General features: G+C 37.5%; 1 protein-coding gene across 1 annotated transcript in view; it reads left to right on the forward strand.

Annotated features, from left to right (window-relative positions):
* LOC146697361 (transmembrane protein 132C) overlaps nucleotides 1–19669 on the forward strand; it is a 300988-nt gene that overhangs the window by 129724 nt on the left and 151595 nt on the right. Inside the window, exon 4 of the mRNA XM_085476062.1 lies at nucleotides 16132–16272. Within this exon, the coding sequence (XP_085332188.1) occupies nucleotides 16132–16272 (141 nt within the window). The remainder of the gene's footprint in view (nucleotides 1–16131; nucleotides 16273–19669) is intronic.

The raw sequence follows: 19669 nt of genomic DNA on the forward strand, positions 1-19669 counted from the left end.
CTTGTGTTTTTGTGAAAATAGAAATTCCCAAAGTATTACATGATGATTGATTGTAGGCACTATTAAAATAGTTTTACTTATTCTATAGTCTGCTGAGAGGCACATAGAGTTTTGATCAGTCACTTTAACATTATTCAGTGCAGAAACTGTCCTTTCAACTGTTCTTCCACCTTAATTAGGAAAATCATAGTGTAGCAGCAGTAAAGGGCAAAATTTCAGCCTATAGTTTTACTGCATACTTGCCAAGCAATTGCAGCAGTTTAGCTACATCAAAGAGATTTATGTTTATGTTTATTTTCCATCATATTGATTGAACGGAAGTAAAAGTGACACATTTCCTCCTTGGGGAAGAATATTCTACTGATTATTTTAAAAAGTAAAAAGAATTCAAACACATTCTCCTTTTCCAAGCATTCAGATACCTTATTATTTGCTGTGCTGGTTGTGGAGAAGGCAAAGATCTCATTTCCAGAGTACTTTGTTTGTAATTATTATTGGATGAAGAAAGTTTCAAGTTGATTGTCTAAAGCAAAAATCTTTAAATTTTGATTGTTATTAATCTGGATTATTTTCTGTCAGTTTTAAGGTTTGACATATCAGGACATAAAAAAAATGATATAGTCTTTACTAGAGATGGACCGATCCGATATTACTTATCGGTATCTGTCCGATACTGACCTAAATTACTGGATCAGATATCGGAGAGAAATAAAAAATGTAATCTGATGCACTAACTATCACAAAAGCACCTCACAAAATTTGCGACATGGCGCAACCCAGCTCATGACCTTAGCCAGAGCAGTATGTGTCACATGATAGAGCGGCTGTGGCGTTTAAATGCACTTTGCACCAGAAAGAAGAAACCAGCGGCTAAAGAACAGCAACATGTTTAAGCTTGATAAGCTGTTGTTAGAATTTATTTAATTAATATTACTTTGTACACCAGGATCCTTTTCTACGTAGCTGACAGCTGGTAACTGTGCAGGGGTGGATCTAGCAACGTTTTGCCAGGGGGCCAGGTTAGGGCATTAACAGGGAAAATTCTATTGAAGAAAAATGTTGAATCTTTTTAATTATTGTAGAAAAATAATTGATTTCTGTCCATTTGTTTTACACATGCATTAAATTAAAGTTGATTATGTCGCTTAAGCATCATGAGGCGAGGGGTGGGGGGGGGGTTCCATTTTTTTTTCTGCTGGGAGCTGGCAGCCCCATTAGTTAGGTTGCTTAATATTTCCGCTAAGTACTCTTCAAAATACCAGAATAGGGAGGATGCTGTAGGTTTATGTTTATTAGATTGATCAGTTTTGCTGAACTATGAAATATTTTGGATGCAGTGTATTTTTTGCATAAAGGTATAACAGAATAGCTTAAGTGTTTTGTTTTTTAAGACGTGAGTATTAACTTATACAAAATGCAGCAATTTAAAAAAACAACAACAGTTTTATTGATTATAAAATACACTATAATCAGATTCATATTTCGAACATAAAAAAAGTGGTATCGTGCCATCTCTAGTCCTTACCGGGGCTTAACTAAAAGCCAGTCTGCTATACTGTAGACGTGTTGGTGTGGTTGGGATGACTATGTGTGTGTGCGGAGAAGTGTGTGTAAAAGTGTCCTGACAGCACACAGATCAAGTGAGACCAATATCCACTTCACCTGTTTATGTCGAGCTGTGTGTGAATGAGTGGGTGTGTGAGCAATCTGCCTGACAGCATTCTCCTCCTCGGACAACAAACTGTTATGACATGTAGCATTGTTTCATTCACTCCCAGAAACACACTTCAGACTCCAGTTGCCCTTGTATCATTGAGTCTCTCCTTCCAGCTTTGTTTGTTGAGCTAACCTGTTGTTTGCTGATTTTGTTGGCATGTTTGTTTGTTTGTTTTTCCCCCTGCCAAATTATACCTTTGCTACCACTGGTATAGCCTATTGACACATGGGATTTTCTTTTTTGGCTGAGAAAATGCCTGTGTTTGCGGATGTTCAAATGTGTCTGTGCTTATTATTGTATAATATTTCCTTTGTTTGAAATGTTTTACATTTCAATTTAAATTCATCAGAGCTGAGCTAGAACAGTAGTAGAGACAGTGAGTTTGGTACACCTTAATGTCAGTGGGCAGCTTTATCAGTGAGGTTTTACTCTTTCTTGGAAAGGAAGCTTGGACTCTTAAATGTCTGACTCTTCTTTTTGCAGATTTAGTGATTGGGTCCCCATCAATGGAGTGGGGGAAAAAGGGCATTTTACTGACCATTACACATGCTATCAATACTACATTTAAGTTAAACTATTTATGTTAGAATTAATTTATTACAGCAGTAGAATAAAAGCATGTAGGCATCCAGCTCATTGCTCCCTGCAAATACTGCTTCATACAAAAGTTGAAGACTGATGAGTAAATATCTCTCTATAGCCTACAGATGGATGCTGGAATGCTCGGAGAGGTTGAAACAGCAGGTGGCGTCTAGAGCTGGAGATCTCTGCAATCCTTCTTTGTCAAGGTTTTCAGCCGTTACTTGTGTTCCTTATATTTGCTTTGCTCTCCCATTGAATGACCCCTTGCCTTCATACCTTGGTGAATGACCTGCCATGTGTGACCTTGTAAGAACCTTTACTTGGAGGTCATTATATCTTGTTCTGGAGTAGTGGGTGACCATCCAATTTACTGGTTATGTCCAGCCAGCTGCAAACTAGTGCTTTTCTCTATGATGTCTTCAAAACTTCCCCAGCCATGTAAGAAAGAACCAACTACACATGGGTAGGGTGTTTTTTGTTTTTGTTTTTGTTTGTTTTGTTTTTATACCTCAGCAGCTGCCTGTCTGCTTTTCCTTTTACAAAATATAAATCTAAACTGTCCCCAAGTACTGGAAAATAAACAAGAAAGTAAAAACAGCAAATCATATTAATTATGGAACAAAAACCCTTCCTGCTGATCAGATTTAATATATTGCTGAAAGTCCTTCCTCAGCCTTTCAGTCTGTGCCTGCTAGTGATCTGTGGTTGAGTAGCTGGTAGCTACATTGCTAATCTGGGATGGCAGCCCAGAGGACTATCTTGAACCTACTACAGAAGCCAGCTACCCACCACTATTGTCTGTGCCTTTGTTTACAGAAAAATATGTCGTTCTAATCCCATGTGTGGTGGGAAGTGGAGTGGGCGGTTTGATTCCATGTGTGAGGGTTTTTATTTGAAAGAAATCCAGTATCCAAACATCAAGCTCTGCAGATTACATTACCGATGTCCTCTACAAAAATGTGTACGAAAGAAGCAGTTGTTAAAGTCCCACGCATTGCTGCATATATACTGGACTGCTGCTGCACTTGGCTTCATCCACCAAGAAAAGACTGTAACAATGGTCACTAAGAAATTGGTGTTTGTTTAGTGTTACAATCAATGCTCTGTTAATCAGTTAGAGCTTTACAATAAAACTCCAAAATGGTTGTTTTATAGCAATCAATATACTTGACATTTTCCTGTTTATCGATCATTGCTTAAACTTGCTGATACATTGCAGGATAGTTGTACGGTGCAGCTGTGATTCCAATAATGGTAATGTATGCATGGATACGGGAGTTGAGTCTTATACTAAACAGAGGTGTAAAAAAAATCACCAGGCCCTTTGCAATACATACACTATTTACAGTTTATCATTCACGAACATCTTTGTGAATAATTTAGTGGGTACCAAATCTTTATTAGTCTTCATAATTTTTTGCTGCAGCTGTGCATAGACGAGCATTTGTTTATTTATTTTTTATCTCTGCAGTGGTCCTTTGCACTGAGCTTAGATTTGATACTTTTTTTTTTTAAATTTAGTGAATCCAATGAAGCCCCCCCCACAAAGCAAACAGAAAATGATTAAATTACAATTTCTCAGTTGAAACCTTGTTTGGATGGATGGATGGATGGAGTGAGTCCTCCACCAGAAGCCTGGGAGCCTGAGGGTCTTGCACAGTATCTTTGCTCATCCTAGGACTGTGCTCTTCTGGAAAAAGATTTTAGAAGTCATGCCTGGGATCTGCTGGAGCCAATTGCGTAGTTTGGGGTCACTTCTCCTAGTGCTCCCATTACCGTGACAACCACTCTTGCCTCCACCCTTCTCTACCTTTTTTCTCAGCCCTTGGTACTTATCAACCTTTTATGTGTTCCTTCTTATTCATGTTGCTATAACTAGCTACATCCATTACTACATCCTTTTTCCTCTGCTTGTCCACCACTACTATCCTGTTGGTTAGCCCTCACCACTTGGTCTTTCTGGATCTGTAAGTCCTACAGGGTCTTAGCTTGGTCATTGTCAACCACCCTAGGGGGTGTATTTCATTTTGACCTTGGGACTTCCAGGCCACATTTGGCATTCCAGTATACTACCTTCTGCCAGATACTCTTCCAGTATTGCTTCATCTCCACACTAGGTGGGACTGTTCTCTTATGGTTTCCCTGCCACCGAGAATGCATCTTGGATGGTTCAGTGGAGAACATCTGGGTGATTCTGCTGGCTTCTGTCTGTCTGGTATAGCTCTTCAAGCAGTCAGAAACTGACAAGGAAAGATTCACAGCATTGGCTAAGGTCTCGGATACAGCAGCTGGTTGTATTTCTTATCCCTTTCTTCATCACACCACCTGGTGGGGCTGGTTGTGGCTGTTCAGCAAGCATTACCCTCAATTGAGAAGGAGAATAAAGGGAAGGGAACTGCAGAAAGTTGTAATGTGTGACTTCCTTATCTGCAATTCTGGCAAATCAGCTGATCTCAGTGACATCCCCCATTTTGTTCTAAAAATCCAAACATTCATGATGTGCTGTTTAAGCTGATTAAGCTTGCAGACATTTGCACCTTTGCCGAATTACCTAGGTACATAACATCTCCCCTTTTTCATGCTCTGTTTAACTTACTCAGTGTCAGATCCTTTGAGATACTTTGCCAGTTCTGCACAGAATTTTTTAGTGTTTTCCTTGTGTCTGTTTTTTATTTTTTTTTTATTTATATAGATGGAGTGGTGCTGCATATGTGTTATTTAAATTAGGTGCCACTATTTTACTATACAGCAGTGAATTCTAAAAATTTATTAGACAAAGAACCTATTTTTGGACTTCTGCTTCTTTATGCCACAACAGTGTATTTTAAATCAAGCAGTCAATATGGAATTGAACTGTAATTTTAAAAGCATGATATTTTTGCAAATTTTACAAATAAAAAAAACAAACATTAAAGCTGATAGATGCCTTGATTGGCATTATTCAGTGCCTATAAACTATGAAACGTGAATATTATGAATTTGCGACTTCTGAAGTTATGGTTTGTCATGATTTATGCCTGAATTAGACTTGAGTGGAAAATTTACATCATAACTTACAATGTAACTGGAAGACCCTCTTAACCCTATGTCGTACGCTTCCACATAACCTGACATGCACCTCCTGAAAAATGTAACTACATGACCGAAATACATGGAAAGTTGTGGGTTAAAAGGGGTTTCCAGTTATGTCGTAAGTTATGATGCAGCTGCAGAAGCCTAAATCAGGCATCAGCAGCAACGGCCACATTGTTCAACAGTCCTGAAACATAGGGCCATATTGGGTTCCTGTAGAAAAGAATGATAGTGGCTTCTTTAGATAAAGCAAATATTAAAAATAATCATAAAAAAATATCATTCAGTAGCAACACCAGGGATGAAAAATCAAAGAATAAAAAGACAACAACGGCAGCAACAGCACACGAAAGAATAAGTAAGTAAAAGGCAAGACAAAGTGAAAGATTCTCAATAGCATGATAAAACAGATGTTCCACCAAATGACACATTGGACCTGTGACCAACATAACAGGGCTCTTTTACATCAAGCTTTGAATTTCTTAACACATGTTTAGTATAAACGACTTGCAGTCTCTCCATCTGTCTCACCATGTCTTAAAAAATTACCCCCATCTGTTTATTCTAAAGTATAAAACACTTGAATACCAATCTGTCCATCTAACTTAAACAATAAAAAAACTACATTCAAGGTCTTAAACACCTAAAATGTTCAAAACTGAACTATGAATTTAATATTTAAAAAGATTTTTAAAAAATAATTGAAAAATGTGTACATAATTGTCAATTTTACAATAATCTCATGACCTAAGAATTATGTATAAGCTCGTAACTTGTGCTCAAAAATAAATAAATTAATAAACAATTCTCTCAGGATTCCAATTCCTTGACAGCTTGTCACACTTAAAAAAAAAAAGTAACCGCTTCATTTTAGTGTTGGGATCACAACAACAGATTGTTTTCCTTCTGCCTCTCAAAAAGCAGGAAAAGCAGCAAACAAGATTTTAATGATTTGACAGTTGACTCATTTAAATGCCACTCATGTCCATTGAAGGCATCTTTTACAGAATGTGTTGAAGAATATGCAGTTGGTGGGTTGAATTTTGTTTAACATCTGTCTTCTCTTGTTTTTCTGCCATTTTAGTTACCATTGGCAGCGATATTTCTTTAATTTTTCACTGAATGTACCATTTCACACTTTGTGCAATGAATAATATTTTCCATTCCCACGTCTTGAAAAGCACAGGTTTTAGGTTTGAGCAGTTGTTTGAGCACATTTGAATAATATAAATTTACTACTAGCCTTCCACCCAAACATAAAATTCTTAAGAAAGTTTTGCTATGTATTCATTCACCAGGTTTACAGAGCAATGATGTAATTTCAGACTTGAAATAAAATGTGCTGTACTGGTTTACTTACTCAAAAGCTTCAGTTTATATATAAGATGAGGGCATTAAAATGCACTTTTACAGTGCTTCTTTCTAATGTCTTTTTGCTGTTCTAACAAGTTCAGACCCAACAAACACCATTTGCTTTTACTCGTGTCTCTTGGACACATCTGCTAAACATGCAGCAAGTTTGTTTTGACACATAGCATATGGCTTTTGTTTTGAGAAGAATTCCTTTTGGGTTCACATTTACATTTGTAGCACTTAACTGACACTTTCATCTGGCAACTATTGAATAAGCATCATTTGCTTACAATAATTATTGCGTGCTAAGCACATTGATATAGATCACTGTAAATGGTAGTATGAAGCCCCTTCATGTGCTCTTAACTTTCCACAGCATTTGAATGTGTCTTCACTTCACTCTGGTCAAATCTTTCAAAGGTTAGAATAACAATATTACAACGGTTAGATCTCCATGATAATGCAACATGTGAAAACTGCATTTAGTCACATTAATTGACAAATATAAACAAGATCATGATACCCTGACATAAGAAAGACACAACCAAGAACGCATTTCAGCCATCAGCAGACTTTCTAGGAACTGAACAGTCTTTTGGGCAACTTAAAGAATTTAAAGAGTAGCTCTCTGCATCTAAGAGCAGTGGGAATGTGAAAGCATGGTGTGAAAGGAGATAAAAGCTCAGAAAATCTTCTTTTGAGCCATACGTCTCTTGTTATTCCACTATGTCTGTAATAAAGAAGGAACTTCAAACAAGAACGTGACAGTAACATGAGCTGACTGTGGTTCTGGCTCTCAAGCTAGCCTGCACGAAGGCATTATAGGTCACTTGGTGTAGAGTCCAGGCTCACATATACAGCAAATACCACTCATACAGTGACTCACTCCTGTACAGTTTCCTGTACATTTCACTCTGTTGGCATCTTAAACAGCTCGGGCTAAATCATCCTGAAGATCATCTATAAGATAAATTTAGTTAACAGGAGGGTGTGTAGCAACAACGATCAATGCCTCGCAGGCTTTCACTTTCTCCTAATGCTTTAGACCTTGGTAAAATTGAAATTTTCTGGTGAACAATGGATGTTCCTTGTATGTTCAGCACACTTTGAGACACTAGAGAAAAAACAACTTGGCCTTTTTGTTCTTTGTCTTTGTATATATATACACAGCCTTTTAAAGGAATCTATTTTTTCAGCTAAGAAATTGTTACTTGCGTCATGACAGCAGGAATAAATTATGCCTTTAACCAGATTTAGATAGTAGCTACTTTTCAGTGCAGTTTCTGAGCAGTTATGCACCATAGTGATAACCACAGTGACTAACATCGTCTAAAAGTTCATCTTTTTGCCAGATTAACCCTCTCAGGCTCAAATTAAGTTTTTTGTTGCTAATGCACAACCAAGTCCTGCAGTGGTACTTCTGAGTAAAAAAACCTCGTAAAATATGTATGTGGGGTAATCAGGTTGTTAGTTTTTAACTGTTGCAAATCGGCAACGTCTGCCTTGAGAGGGTTAAGTGTCAGTTTAATGAACTTAAAAATATTACTTCTAATCTGTTGAAAAATCAATGATTAACAACTGGTAAAAAGTAAAAGTAAAGTAAAAAACTGAACAGAAATGTAAATTTAAATAACATCAGCGGAACACATAAACCTTGAGGTCTTAAAATCTTCTTTTCTTTCCTAAAACATTTACTAACATGTCCAAATCACTTTTAATCCTGGGTAGACTTACTAAGCCCTTTGAGTAACTTTCATCCTGAGGAGAGCTGTCATTTTATAGCCTTTTAAAGCCTCTGAGCTTTAAACACATGGAATTTCCAAGTAATATAGTCTAATTTTATCAAAGGAAGATACCTAGAGTCAATACACAGAGGAATTTACACTGCTTACATTGTTCCAAGGACAAGCTGTTTATATATAGTTCATTTAATGAACCTGGCTAACTGACTAATATTAAGGCATTGCTTGTAACTTCTGATTGAGAAAAGCCTAAAACCCAAAAGCAAGACAAAAGAAATGCGTAGGTTACTGGTATCTTCCTGGCACGAAGATGTAAGAAAGTGGTCATGCTAAAAGCAAGGCCCAGGTTATGAGCTAAAGTATTACCAATAAAACAGATATTAAGAGAAAGCTGGAAAGGTTTGGATGAATCAGTTGATTGAACTGGATGGATTGTGAACAGTTGTACACAGTGTTATTCTTCTGAAAACATCATGGTGACCTTTCAGAACCTCAGCACCCGTAATTCTGAAATCTCATGTGAACACCGAAATGTTTACAAAAAAAGGTGTGGATCGAAGAGTCAGACTCCTGAAAAGTGTATACCTGCATCTGAGATCTCGAGTGTGGTGTGAATTTGTAGCAGCTATCATACTTGGCTGGTGTTTCTCTCCCTTTCCGTCTTCTACCCCCCATTCGCCCAGCCTTGTTGTTGCCTCTGTGTCACACTTCTGTCTCTAGTTCCTTTCTTCTGTCTCTTTCTTTCTCTCCGAATCTTTTTATCTCTTTGGTAACTGTAAATATGCTCTCCTATAATCAGATCAAACACCGGACTTATGCCTTCATGACACTGTGGGGCAGATGTCCTAAACAGGGCAAAACAGCGTGTGAGTGCAACCCCCAAATAGCGCTGATATTTGGGGGTTGATTTACAAAAATTGTGCTTTTTTATAAATAGGTGCAGTCAGTTCATTTCAATATGACATGCCCAATCTGCCAAGAACCATGCAAGTTGATATTCAGCTAAGAGTAACTTACTAACACTACAGGCACAGCTCATTACTTGCTGTGAGAAAAGCATATAATTATAGGTCCATGTTCATGTCCATGTGTACATTAAATGTACGCCTACAGTGGCGGTCTGGCAGAGAGAGTTGTTATGATCAAACAGGCTTCAGTAATTACCAGACGCCAATGTAGGACTGTAAGCTGTACAAAAATATTTTTACATTGTGTTCATGTATTAAGACAACATCTCTTTAAGAGATAAACCAGAACCGGAAATACCCGACTGATAAAAGTTTATTTCTATACTCTGCGACTGGTGGTGTGACCACAATTTTTCTATGCTAGATTTGTTTAGTTTTAAAAAATGGATCTGGAGATTTGATGTGAGAGTCTTCTGTGCATCTGTGATCGATATCTCAGCTATTGTCAAAGTGCATACAGCTGAATTTGTGTAGCTCCACTACTAAAAACAGTCATGAGACACAGCTCACGAGATCGCAGTGTGTGCGCTGTCCATGGTTCTGAAATCTTTTTTTTTTTTATGAAAAATATAGGTTTAAAGTTTATTAACATAAATGCATTAATCAGAAGAAAAACAAATATTACCTTCAGACTTTCAAACCAAATCAAACAGAAAAAGCGACTTTTTCTCTCAAGCACAGACTTACTGTGCTTGAGGTCCAAGGCCTGATTATTTTTAGAATTGGTTCAACATCATTATCCATCTATTCTCTCTGTTCTTCAGCTATTTCACTTTGAACCCCATTGTGAAATTCCTGCCACAGAAGTGTCAGTATGTTGTGTTGCTCCTTTTGACTGGTGGTTCCAGGTCATTTATGGAGCAAATTTACATTTAGGTGGCTTAGAAATTTGTATGTTTTCATCAGATCTTCATCTGGCTTTTCAAACACATTTTTCAACACAAGTTGAACAATGTTTCATTCTTTTAGGATGTGCTCTTAAATCTCTGCAATGCAACCATGATTCCACTATATGAAGTACTTAAAATAATACATGCTTTTTTCAGCATTAGACATATCAGTCCAATAAATTGCATGTTCCAGTTGTTAGTCAGTGTGTTTGTGTACAACATTTAACTATTCTTCCCCCTGTATTTTGTACTTGAGAAAGGAACTCCCAAAAACGCATATGGAAGACGGTTGGTCACAAAAATTGACAAATGAATTCTCTCCTCTTAATCACAGTCGTGTTGCTGTGGTCTCTTTGTAAATAATAACAGTACATTTTTTATGGCAAAAACCACTTAACCCTGGTAAATCTGGCTTTATATCTGCGCTGATGGCACTACTAAGAAGGTATGGTGGTTTCAGAGACAACTTTGCATCCCTATTTCCTGGCGAAGGCTTTAACATTTAACAATTAAATAGACGACTTTTTTTTCTTCGTCAGTCTGAAAATGGAACTGATGTTACAGGATTAAATTAGGTGTAAAGGGAAATAATTGGATTTAAGTGAGTCTCTTGTTTAACAGAGCAAATTGTTATCTTGTTCCTGCACCTATTGTTTGTTTTCCTGGGTCAGCATTCCTTTGAGGAAGGCATCTACACTTTCTCTTTAGACAACGTAGTCTTTGTTAGCGTTAGTGCATTTCTGCATTTCCATAGGTGAAGCCTACAGTTTCTTTGGTAAACTAAACAGTAAGTGTGGGTGAAATATGCATAAGGTTATGATTAAAATATAAGGTGGTTTAAAAAAAGGTTGTACTCAACAAAGTCAATCAAGTGTAATTATTTTGACTCGATTTGATGCTTCGGCCAGCTATATTCTCTTTCATATTCAATCCAGATTTTTTTTTTTTAAGTCAAGTAGCAAATATGTAATAAAACCTGAGTTTGCTTAATATATTACAGGGAAGGCAGTCTGCATAAGTAAAGTAAACATACACCAAAAAAGGAAAAGGAGACATAATCACATTGACAGAAAGAAAAATTGCATTTGTGATGTTAAAAAAGCAGAGGGGAAATTTATTTATAGTGTAGGTTCTTGGCATTCTTGGCATTGCCTTTTCTCTTTACTTACTCTTTATTTCTTAACTTAGAAAACTAATGTTGAGATGCCAATAAACAAAGCACTGCTCCAGATAAAAAGGAGAAAAAAATCTATTGTAATGCTCTGTGAGCTACCTGTGACCAAGGGGAGCACACTCTAATTCTTAATGAGTAAAACCTTTTTTTAATACAGTTAAAGGTAAGGTCAAGTTATGTGTGTAATTATGGGTTGGTGGGCTTTGTTCATTTCTAATGCAAAATGTGATACTGAATAATAATCTTGTTTCACGACAGAGCTGCATGAGGTACACAAAAAATATAAATAATCCTGATTAATAAAGAAGTAGGCGAATTAGACAAAGGGAAACAAATCGAAAGAGACAGCGCATTGAAGTTTTGCTTGTCTTCCTGCATTACACTGAAAAGTAGACCTACAGAGGAAGAGCATCACATAGAGACTTGTCAGTCTTGGCTGAAGCAGCTTAGGGACGCAGCCTTGTCCATCATCCTTCTTGCTGACAGACATGAACAAAGGCACATACGACCAAAGACCTGACAGATGCAGAACATAGTGTCTTTCTATCTCCTTACATATATGACAGTCTATGTTTTTTATGCATGTTCAGAATTTCCAATCAGGTGAGCAAAATCTTATATTTTTTCATGCATTTAATTTCAAGGGTAAACCGTCAATACACAGTACTCTAGTTTCTTGATTGAAACCACATGCTGCTTTAAATTCACCATTTTCACTTTTTATTGAATCAATGCTGATTTTTGGCATGGGGACTTTAGAAACTTGACGATTAGCATTTTGATGACTATACAGAGATCGCAGACTGTATGGTGTGTGTAATAGTGTGTGGTTCAGTTAATGAACAAGTTATGAAAAAGGTATGTGAAAAACAATCCACTGGACTAATATTTCCACATAAAACCTACTTCTGAGTGGTGATTTTTGACTCTCTCCCCTCTCCAATAATTTGAATGACCCTGTTGCACATGTAAACACACTGTTTCATGCCAAAGGTCATTTCATTAAGCTTCAAAGTATATTTTGTATGACAAAGATGTTCTTGGTAGCTGTCACGCAGGAGAATTCAATACATATTTCTGCATTTTAAAATGATAATACAAACAACAGAGTAGCGCATAACCAACTGCATCAGTCATCAGTAGGTGTGTTATTAAAGTAGATAACTAAAATTTATTGAGAAACTATAGGATTAAAAAATTGCAGCAGTTGTTAAAGTATTATTGTTTGTGTCAGAAATATAGATTTCTGACATAAGATCCATTTGTAATACTGGAAAATATAGAAATATGATAATAGACAGTTACACAGAGCATACGCAGAGTAACACTATTACTGCAACTAGGTGCCTTGTGATGAATACAAATTAAATAATCGCTCTCTTTCAACCACTTTAATATCCATCCACCCATGTTCTGCCCTTTGTCTGGGTCCAGATTGGAAGGGACTTCCCTATCTCCAGCCAACTCCTTCAGCTCCTCCAGGGGATCACTGATGCACTGCTAAGCCAGCCGAGAGATGTAATCTGCCCTGGGATGTCCTCTCGGTAGGACATGCTCAAAACTCCTCACCTCCTCATCCATGTCAAATGCCTAAACCACCTCAACTGGCTCCTCGCAGAGGAGCAGACATCAGGATGTCCGCCTTTATCAGTGACCCTATTTTATCTGGTACTACCCAGGGCTGAGGATCATTGGTGAGAGTTGGAATGCAGATTGAGCAGTACATTGAAGCCCTCTAGCATAGCTAATCCATGACCTCTCATATCAAGAAAATGGCACAGAGACATGAGAGTCATAAAAAAGGAAACACCACAATGGTGACATGGTTCTCACTCTGATCTGTACTTGAAACCAAAGTAATTTAAACACTCGAGCAAAAGGCTTTTTTTCTCCCTTTTGACATAACTGTTACACTGTTTGGTTGTTTATGTGTATGAATTGTAGGTACTGCAAGATTTTGCATGGTTTTATACTATGAATATGCAAATTATGTTTCTGTAGAGCGTTTAAGAAGGTGCTTTATTTGATATTATATCATGAGATCTGTTACATTACAATATGTTGAATTACAAGACGACTGAGGTTTGTGCTCTCACATGAGACTGTTATTTTATTTTATTGCATTGCATTCGCTTCACTATTTTAGCATTTTGTTTTATTTTATTGCCTGTGGAGTGGTGGGGAAATTTTGTTCTTAAATTCATTTTTTCACCTAAATGTTTTATTTATAATTTGTCTTTGCAAAACCTTGTCCTTTAAAAATCGCTCCAATGATTTTTGTTTTTCTCAGTGAATGTTCAAATGTACATTTCTACTCCCTCATATTCCATTCCTGTCATTCTGTCATTCACAGAATATCCTAACTCTTTCGCCAAACTTGCTTTGCTTTACATGCGTTTGCTGCCACTGTATGTGTAGTAACTTTACTTTGAAGTGGCTTGAACTGTGTGGTTGTTGAAGATGGGAGATGGCGAGAGAAAGAAGTGAGTGAGAAAGGGAGATAGAAGAGATTGAAGAAAGGAAAGGAGTGGAGACAGAACCAGAAAATGCAGAATGATGGCACAGTTTTTCCTCCCACATTCAGCTGCTGAATTATAAAATAGAAGTTTTCATTTTATACTGCACTACAGAAAACTCATAAATAAATATTCACTGTATTTTATTTGCATAGACAATGAACAAAGTACACTTCCTTTATTGCAAAATGCAACTTTTGCTCTTCCTTTCTCCTTCATGTTTCCTGATTGCAGCAAAATATAAAATGATGAGCGGGGAATGTTTTCACTTTTCAAAATACACCAAGAAAAAAAATACTTTAGAGTGAAAAAGAAAAAGTAGGTTTTCAGGTTGTTACAAGAGGTTCACAATTTTGTGCCAAACACAACCAAACACAAAAAAAACAGCTTGATTAGATTATTACTGACATACGCAGGTGTTTTTATACATACACACTCACAAGAATATCATGTACAGAGAGCTTATCAAGGGAAGGGTATGGCATGTTTGCAGACAGTTTTGGCAAGACATAAAGCAAGAGAAACACAAGAAAGTAATAATGAGAAAGAAATAAAAAGTGGAATTTTTTTGCCTCCTACTTCTGTGTTGAGGAAAACTTTTTTTTACTTCAGAGTGTGTCTTTGTCAGTGTTGTTTGTGTATGTGTGTTAATAAGAAGAGGTGTAAACACGATAGTGTGCATGTGTATGCATGCTTATAAAGTGTATTAATAAACTGAGGGAGGGTCTCGTCAAGGTGATAAATAGAACAGAGCACACCGGGACAGATTAGAGAGAGAGTGTGAACAAAAAAAGAAAATAAAGAGATTAACTATAGGATGCCTTGAGAATGAAGGATTGAGGAGGGGCAGAGGGAGGGATGAAGCAATGTATACTGGGAAGGAAGGGAAAGAAATCACTGAGGAATGGATGAAAGGGTGAACAGAAGCTTTATAGGAGGAGGTGAAGAAAAAGAAATGAGACTGAGAGATGAAAGAGTGGACCTGGCTGGAAAAAAATAAAGGAACTGGGGAATGATGGTGATGAAGGAATAGAGATTAGAACATCTACAAGGGAACAATGGAGTAACAGGACGAGGATGGGGATGGCAGGTGATGAGGACATTATCTAGATCAGCGGTTTCCAACCTTTTTTGCGCCACGGACTGGTTTATGCCCGACAATATTTTCACGGACCGGCCTTTAAGGTGTCGCGGATAAATACAACAAAATAAAACTAATACCGGTACCGTAAAAAAGAAGATTTATTCATAACACACCTGAAAAGACCAAGGAAAACCGAGTAAACGATAAAAACGATAACAAAATAACGCTGAAAACCGATAAAAACCCTGAAAACTATACATTTCACACCTTAGCCTCAACTCTCGCGGCCCGGTACCAAACGACTAACGGACCGGTACCGGTCCGAGGCCCGGCGGTTGGGAACCGCTGATCTAGATTAAAGAGAAACCTGGATTTAAAAAAATATGCCAGTGCTATACTGAAAGAAGGTTAACATAAGGAAAACAAGACTGGAAGAAAAGAAAAGCGTTCGGATGAGTGGAGAAAGGTGACAAAAAAAGTGTCAGAAAGAGAAAGAAAAGTGGTGAAGCATACTGATGAGAGGAAACGGGAGTGAAGAAGGAAAATGGAAACAAAATTCCTAATCATGTCCCTGAATAATTACTAATTCATTGTAGCCTTTCTCATAAGCAGAACTGCATTCTCTGAATTAGCCATAATCTCCACCGCAAAACACATCTGATTCAGCCTGCTTGCAGCAATTATTCAGTAAAACTCTTAACTTTCTTAAGAGCCTTTGCTGTCACTCCTTTGTCTTCTCCCACCAAAACATACCGTGGGAGTCGGCACCATGCTGCGTGAATCAATTTTAAAAGGCGTTCTATACAAAGAGAGTATGGCACGCATCAGAGATTAAAGAAAATCAGTGAGAAAATCGGGGCAGGGAAATTCCAAGCGATGCAAATTGAATTTTTAAGCAAATTGTACCTTAACTGTCACTGTAACAACTCAGCTTTCTTTTCTCTTCGGTTTATGATGTGCTTGTGTGAACTTTAGATTAACCTTGCTTTCTCTTTTTTTCTTACTTTGTCTCGTTCTACATTCTTCTCTGCAGGGTGTGGTTCCAGTCAGGTATCAACTTCCTGGCTGTGAAACCCAGCAACCTTGTCGCATGGGAGATCAAACAGGAAATGGCACCGGGAAGCAGTTCGTTGGCAGTTATGTGCCAGAGAAAGGCCTCCTCCACAGCAGAGAGGTAGGAGTCAAACTCTCATATCTATTCTTTTTTAACTGCTACCTCTGCCATGCAGCAGCTATTTAACGTATCCCTTTTATAATGAGTAGTTGTGGGTGAGTAGCTGTTGGAAATGGTCTTTGATCTTTGTGCTTCAGGGCCATAAGAATGATAGTGCCACACATTTCTTAAAGCAGTCTTAGTTGTCTTTACAGTGACAGTAAAAGTGTCAGTTAATTTAAGAAAAGAAATTATTACGAGATCATTTTTTTTGACAATAACAATAACCATAAATTGTGTACTCATACATTAGCTTTGAGTTTAAAAGGTATAGGTGGCTCTTTTAGATTCTTACTGTTTTTTTTATTGAACACAACAATCTGTAAGCCATCTTTGAATCAGAAATTTAAGAAATCAGAAATTAAACATAGTGTAATTGTGTTGCCAGTAAAGAAGTTTTGTCTTATTGCCTATGGACTTATTGGTGATATGTGTGTATCACAGAATAAATACATACATGCATGTAGTACACAAAGGCTGGCAAGTGTCGACATCAGTGACTCACAACTCATGCTAAATTTGCCATGCATGTGTGAGTGTTTAGTTGGTGTCATCAGGGTAAAACCAGCAACGACATAGTAAGTACAGTCTCTTTTTTTGTTTGTTTTTTGTCACTAATGTAGCAGTCAATTAATACTTAACCTCAGTGCATGCTTACACTGACTTTGTTGTTGTATGGCGTTGATGGAGAAAGCAAATATAATCACTGTGGGTGAGATCTAAAACCCCAATATCCCAAAAAACGTCTCACTTAAAAAGACAGCAGAAGTTAATTGGATGGAACAGAAAATGTATTTGTGTTTAATTCGCATATTGTTACAGCTCAAAGCAAGCTCCAGGAATCAGTAATACAATTTTATTCCAAATCAACAAATCCCCAGTTTAAACTAAATGGATATTATAAGAGTGGTCGTTTTACAAAGAAGAGTAGCTGGCTCATTACAGTTCATACTCAGTCACTTTCACACTATCAACAGCGAAGCAAGTCATTCAGTGTGCTGTTGAATTGTTGAGTAATGTATTCTTGTACATATTTTCAAAGGGATTGATCGCATTTTGGAAACACTATAGTTATATGAGTGTCAAATATAAAATACACTGCACGAAAGAGCCTTTTATAGTTATAATCTATACTGATGCAACCATATACTAGTTTGATTAATCAACTTTAAATACTTCTTTCCTCTTATTCTCTTGTTGCTTTAAAGCAGTGCTGATGAATGACTTTCCATCTTCAAATCATTATTACATGGCCCCAGCTCAATTTGCACCACTTAGCTAGCTGTTAGCCACACCTTAACTCAACTGACAGACAGCTTCAGCACCGAGGAATGAGCCAAAGTGAGCATTAAAAGATGTATAAGTGATGACGCATCAGCTTTGAGCTTTCAAATTAAGAGTGTCAGAGTTAAAAGTGTGTGTTTTGTTTTTTTAAAATCAGATATTTGCCTTTGAAGTGTATAGTACAGAAAGTATCTACCATGGGCAATCATACTTCCAACTGACAGGCACTTTAAGACATTTACTAGGAAACACACTTCACTGCTGTGAAGTTATTTACCAGGGGTTTACATTTACCAATACCATTTCCTCAAATAATGGGTCTATGATTTCTCAGTGGTTGCTGCTGAGATGTTGCACCTGACTAACATCCCTCGTGTCTTCAATCCCAGTGTTAGAATTTTAAATATGGAAAGTATTCTTTGGAGTTGTTGCATGGTATCATATCAAAACTGAGGGGTAGAGGACCCCTAGGATTTACACATAAAACAAACGAGAGCTCTAATGCATCATGTTGTGAAGTTTTTTGCTTAATCTAAGCAGCTTTTATTTATTTATTTTTTGTTTGAGCCCAGCATGGATTGTTACCACTGGCTGGCAGCTAGCTATGCTATTATCACTAGCATCTTCTGAAAAAACCTCCTGGCAATCTGGGATGAGAATACTGTGTTTCATAATGGGCTTAAACTCATTTGTATTTATATCATGTCGAGTAAAGTTGGATGGAGTTCTGGTGTGTATTCCAGAAATCTAATAAAAAGCCAGATGAAGCTGCTTACTGTGAATAATAAAATCATCACTGACTGGTTTTCACACAGTGGTTAAGCTAGTTGTTAGCTGTTCTTTTATTGTAATGTTATATGTTATAGAGACTCTCTGACAGAGCAGAGCTGATATTAAAGCACACGTGTCATTTGATATTTTTTAGCTTATGAGATCTGAAATCTCTGTTATTGCATAGTGCCTGTTCTATGTGTAGCCAGGGCTCAACTGAGTTTTAACCATCCTGAAATGTATTGTAGCCTGTTGGCTAAGAAGTAGTGGTGAGAGTTAAGCACATCTAGTCCTCCTCTATCCTCGGTGCTCTGTAGCATTTCTAAGCTTATATACAGGGTTTTCTTTCCAAGGGAATTCGGAGATTGAAGAATCCAGAGATCTAAACCAGTCAGGTAATGGTTTACTCTGGATCACTGAGAACAAATAACTGATTCTTGGGAAAACCATCAATTTTATTGAAGTGACCCTTTCCGTGAGATATATGTGTACAGACTTCCATCTAGCCAGATCTTCCACTTTCTTTAAAACTGGGATGTGGTTCAGGTTAGTTAAATCTGCAAGCCTAGGAGAAACATTAATGCCTAAAAATTTAATATATCGAGACTGCAATGATGTCAACGAAGAATTATGGAAGAAACAATTAATCAGAGGAATTGATGATTTTAATCAGTTTATCCAATAATTTGAAACTCAAGGAAGACAAATTCAATGTAATTGAAAGAGTGGTTTGTGAATGTTGGAAAAAAAGCAATACATCATCTGCATAAAGGCTGATTTTATGTTCTACGTTCTTGCATTATACAGTGGGGCAAAAAAGTATTTAGTCAGCCACTGATTGTGCAAGTTCCCCCACTTAAAATGATGACAGAGGTCTGTAATTTGCACCAGAGGTACACAGAGGTCAAACGTTTACTATAGGTCTTTACCAGGTTTGCACACACAGTAGCTGGTATTTTGGCCCATTCCTCCATGCAGATCTTCTCGAGAGCAGTGATGTTTTGGGGCTGTCGCTGAGCAACACGGACTTTCAACTCCCGCCACAGATTTTCTATGGGGTTGAGGTCTGGAGACTGGCTAGGCCACTCCAGGACTTTCAAATGCTTCTTACGGAGCCACTCCTTTGTTGCCCGGGCGGTGTGTTTTGGATCATTGTCATGTTGGAAGACCCAGCCTCGTTTCATCTTCAAAGTTCTCACTGATGGAAGGAGGTTTTGGCTCAAAATCTCACGATACATGGCCCCATTCATTCTGTCCTTAACACGGATCAGTCGTCCTGTCCCCTTGGCAGAAAAACAGCCCC

Source organism: Copadichromis virginalis, linkage group LG12 (genome assembly GCF_057382275.1).
Source record: "Copadichromis virginalis isolate Kocher_CV1m ecotype Utaka linkage group LG12, C_Virginalis_male_GT1.1, whole genome shotgun sequence".
Classification (NCBI taxonomy): Eukaryota; Metazoa; Chordata; class Actinopteri; order Cichliformes; family Cichlidae; genus Copadichromis; species Copadichromis virginalis.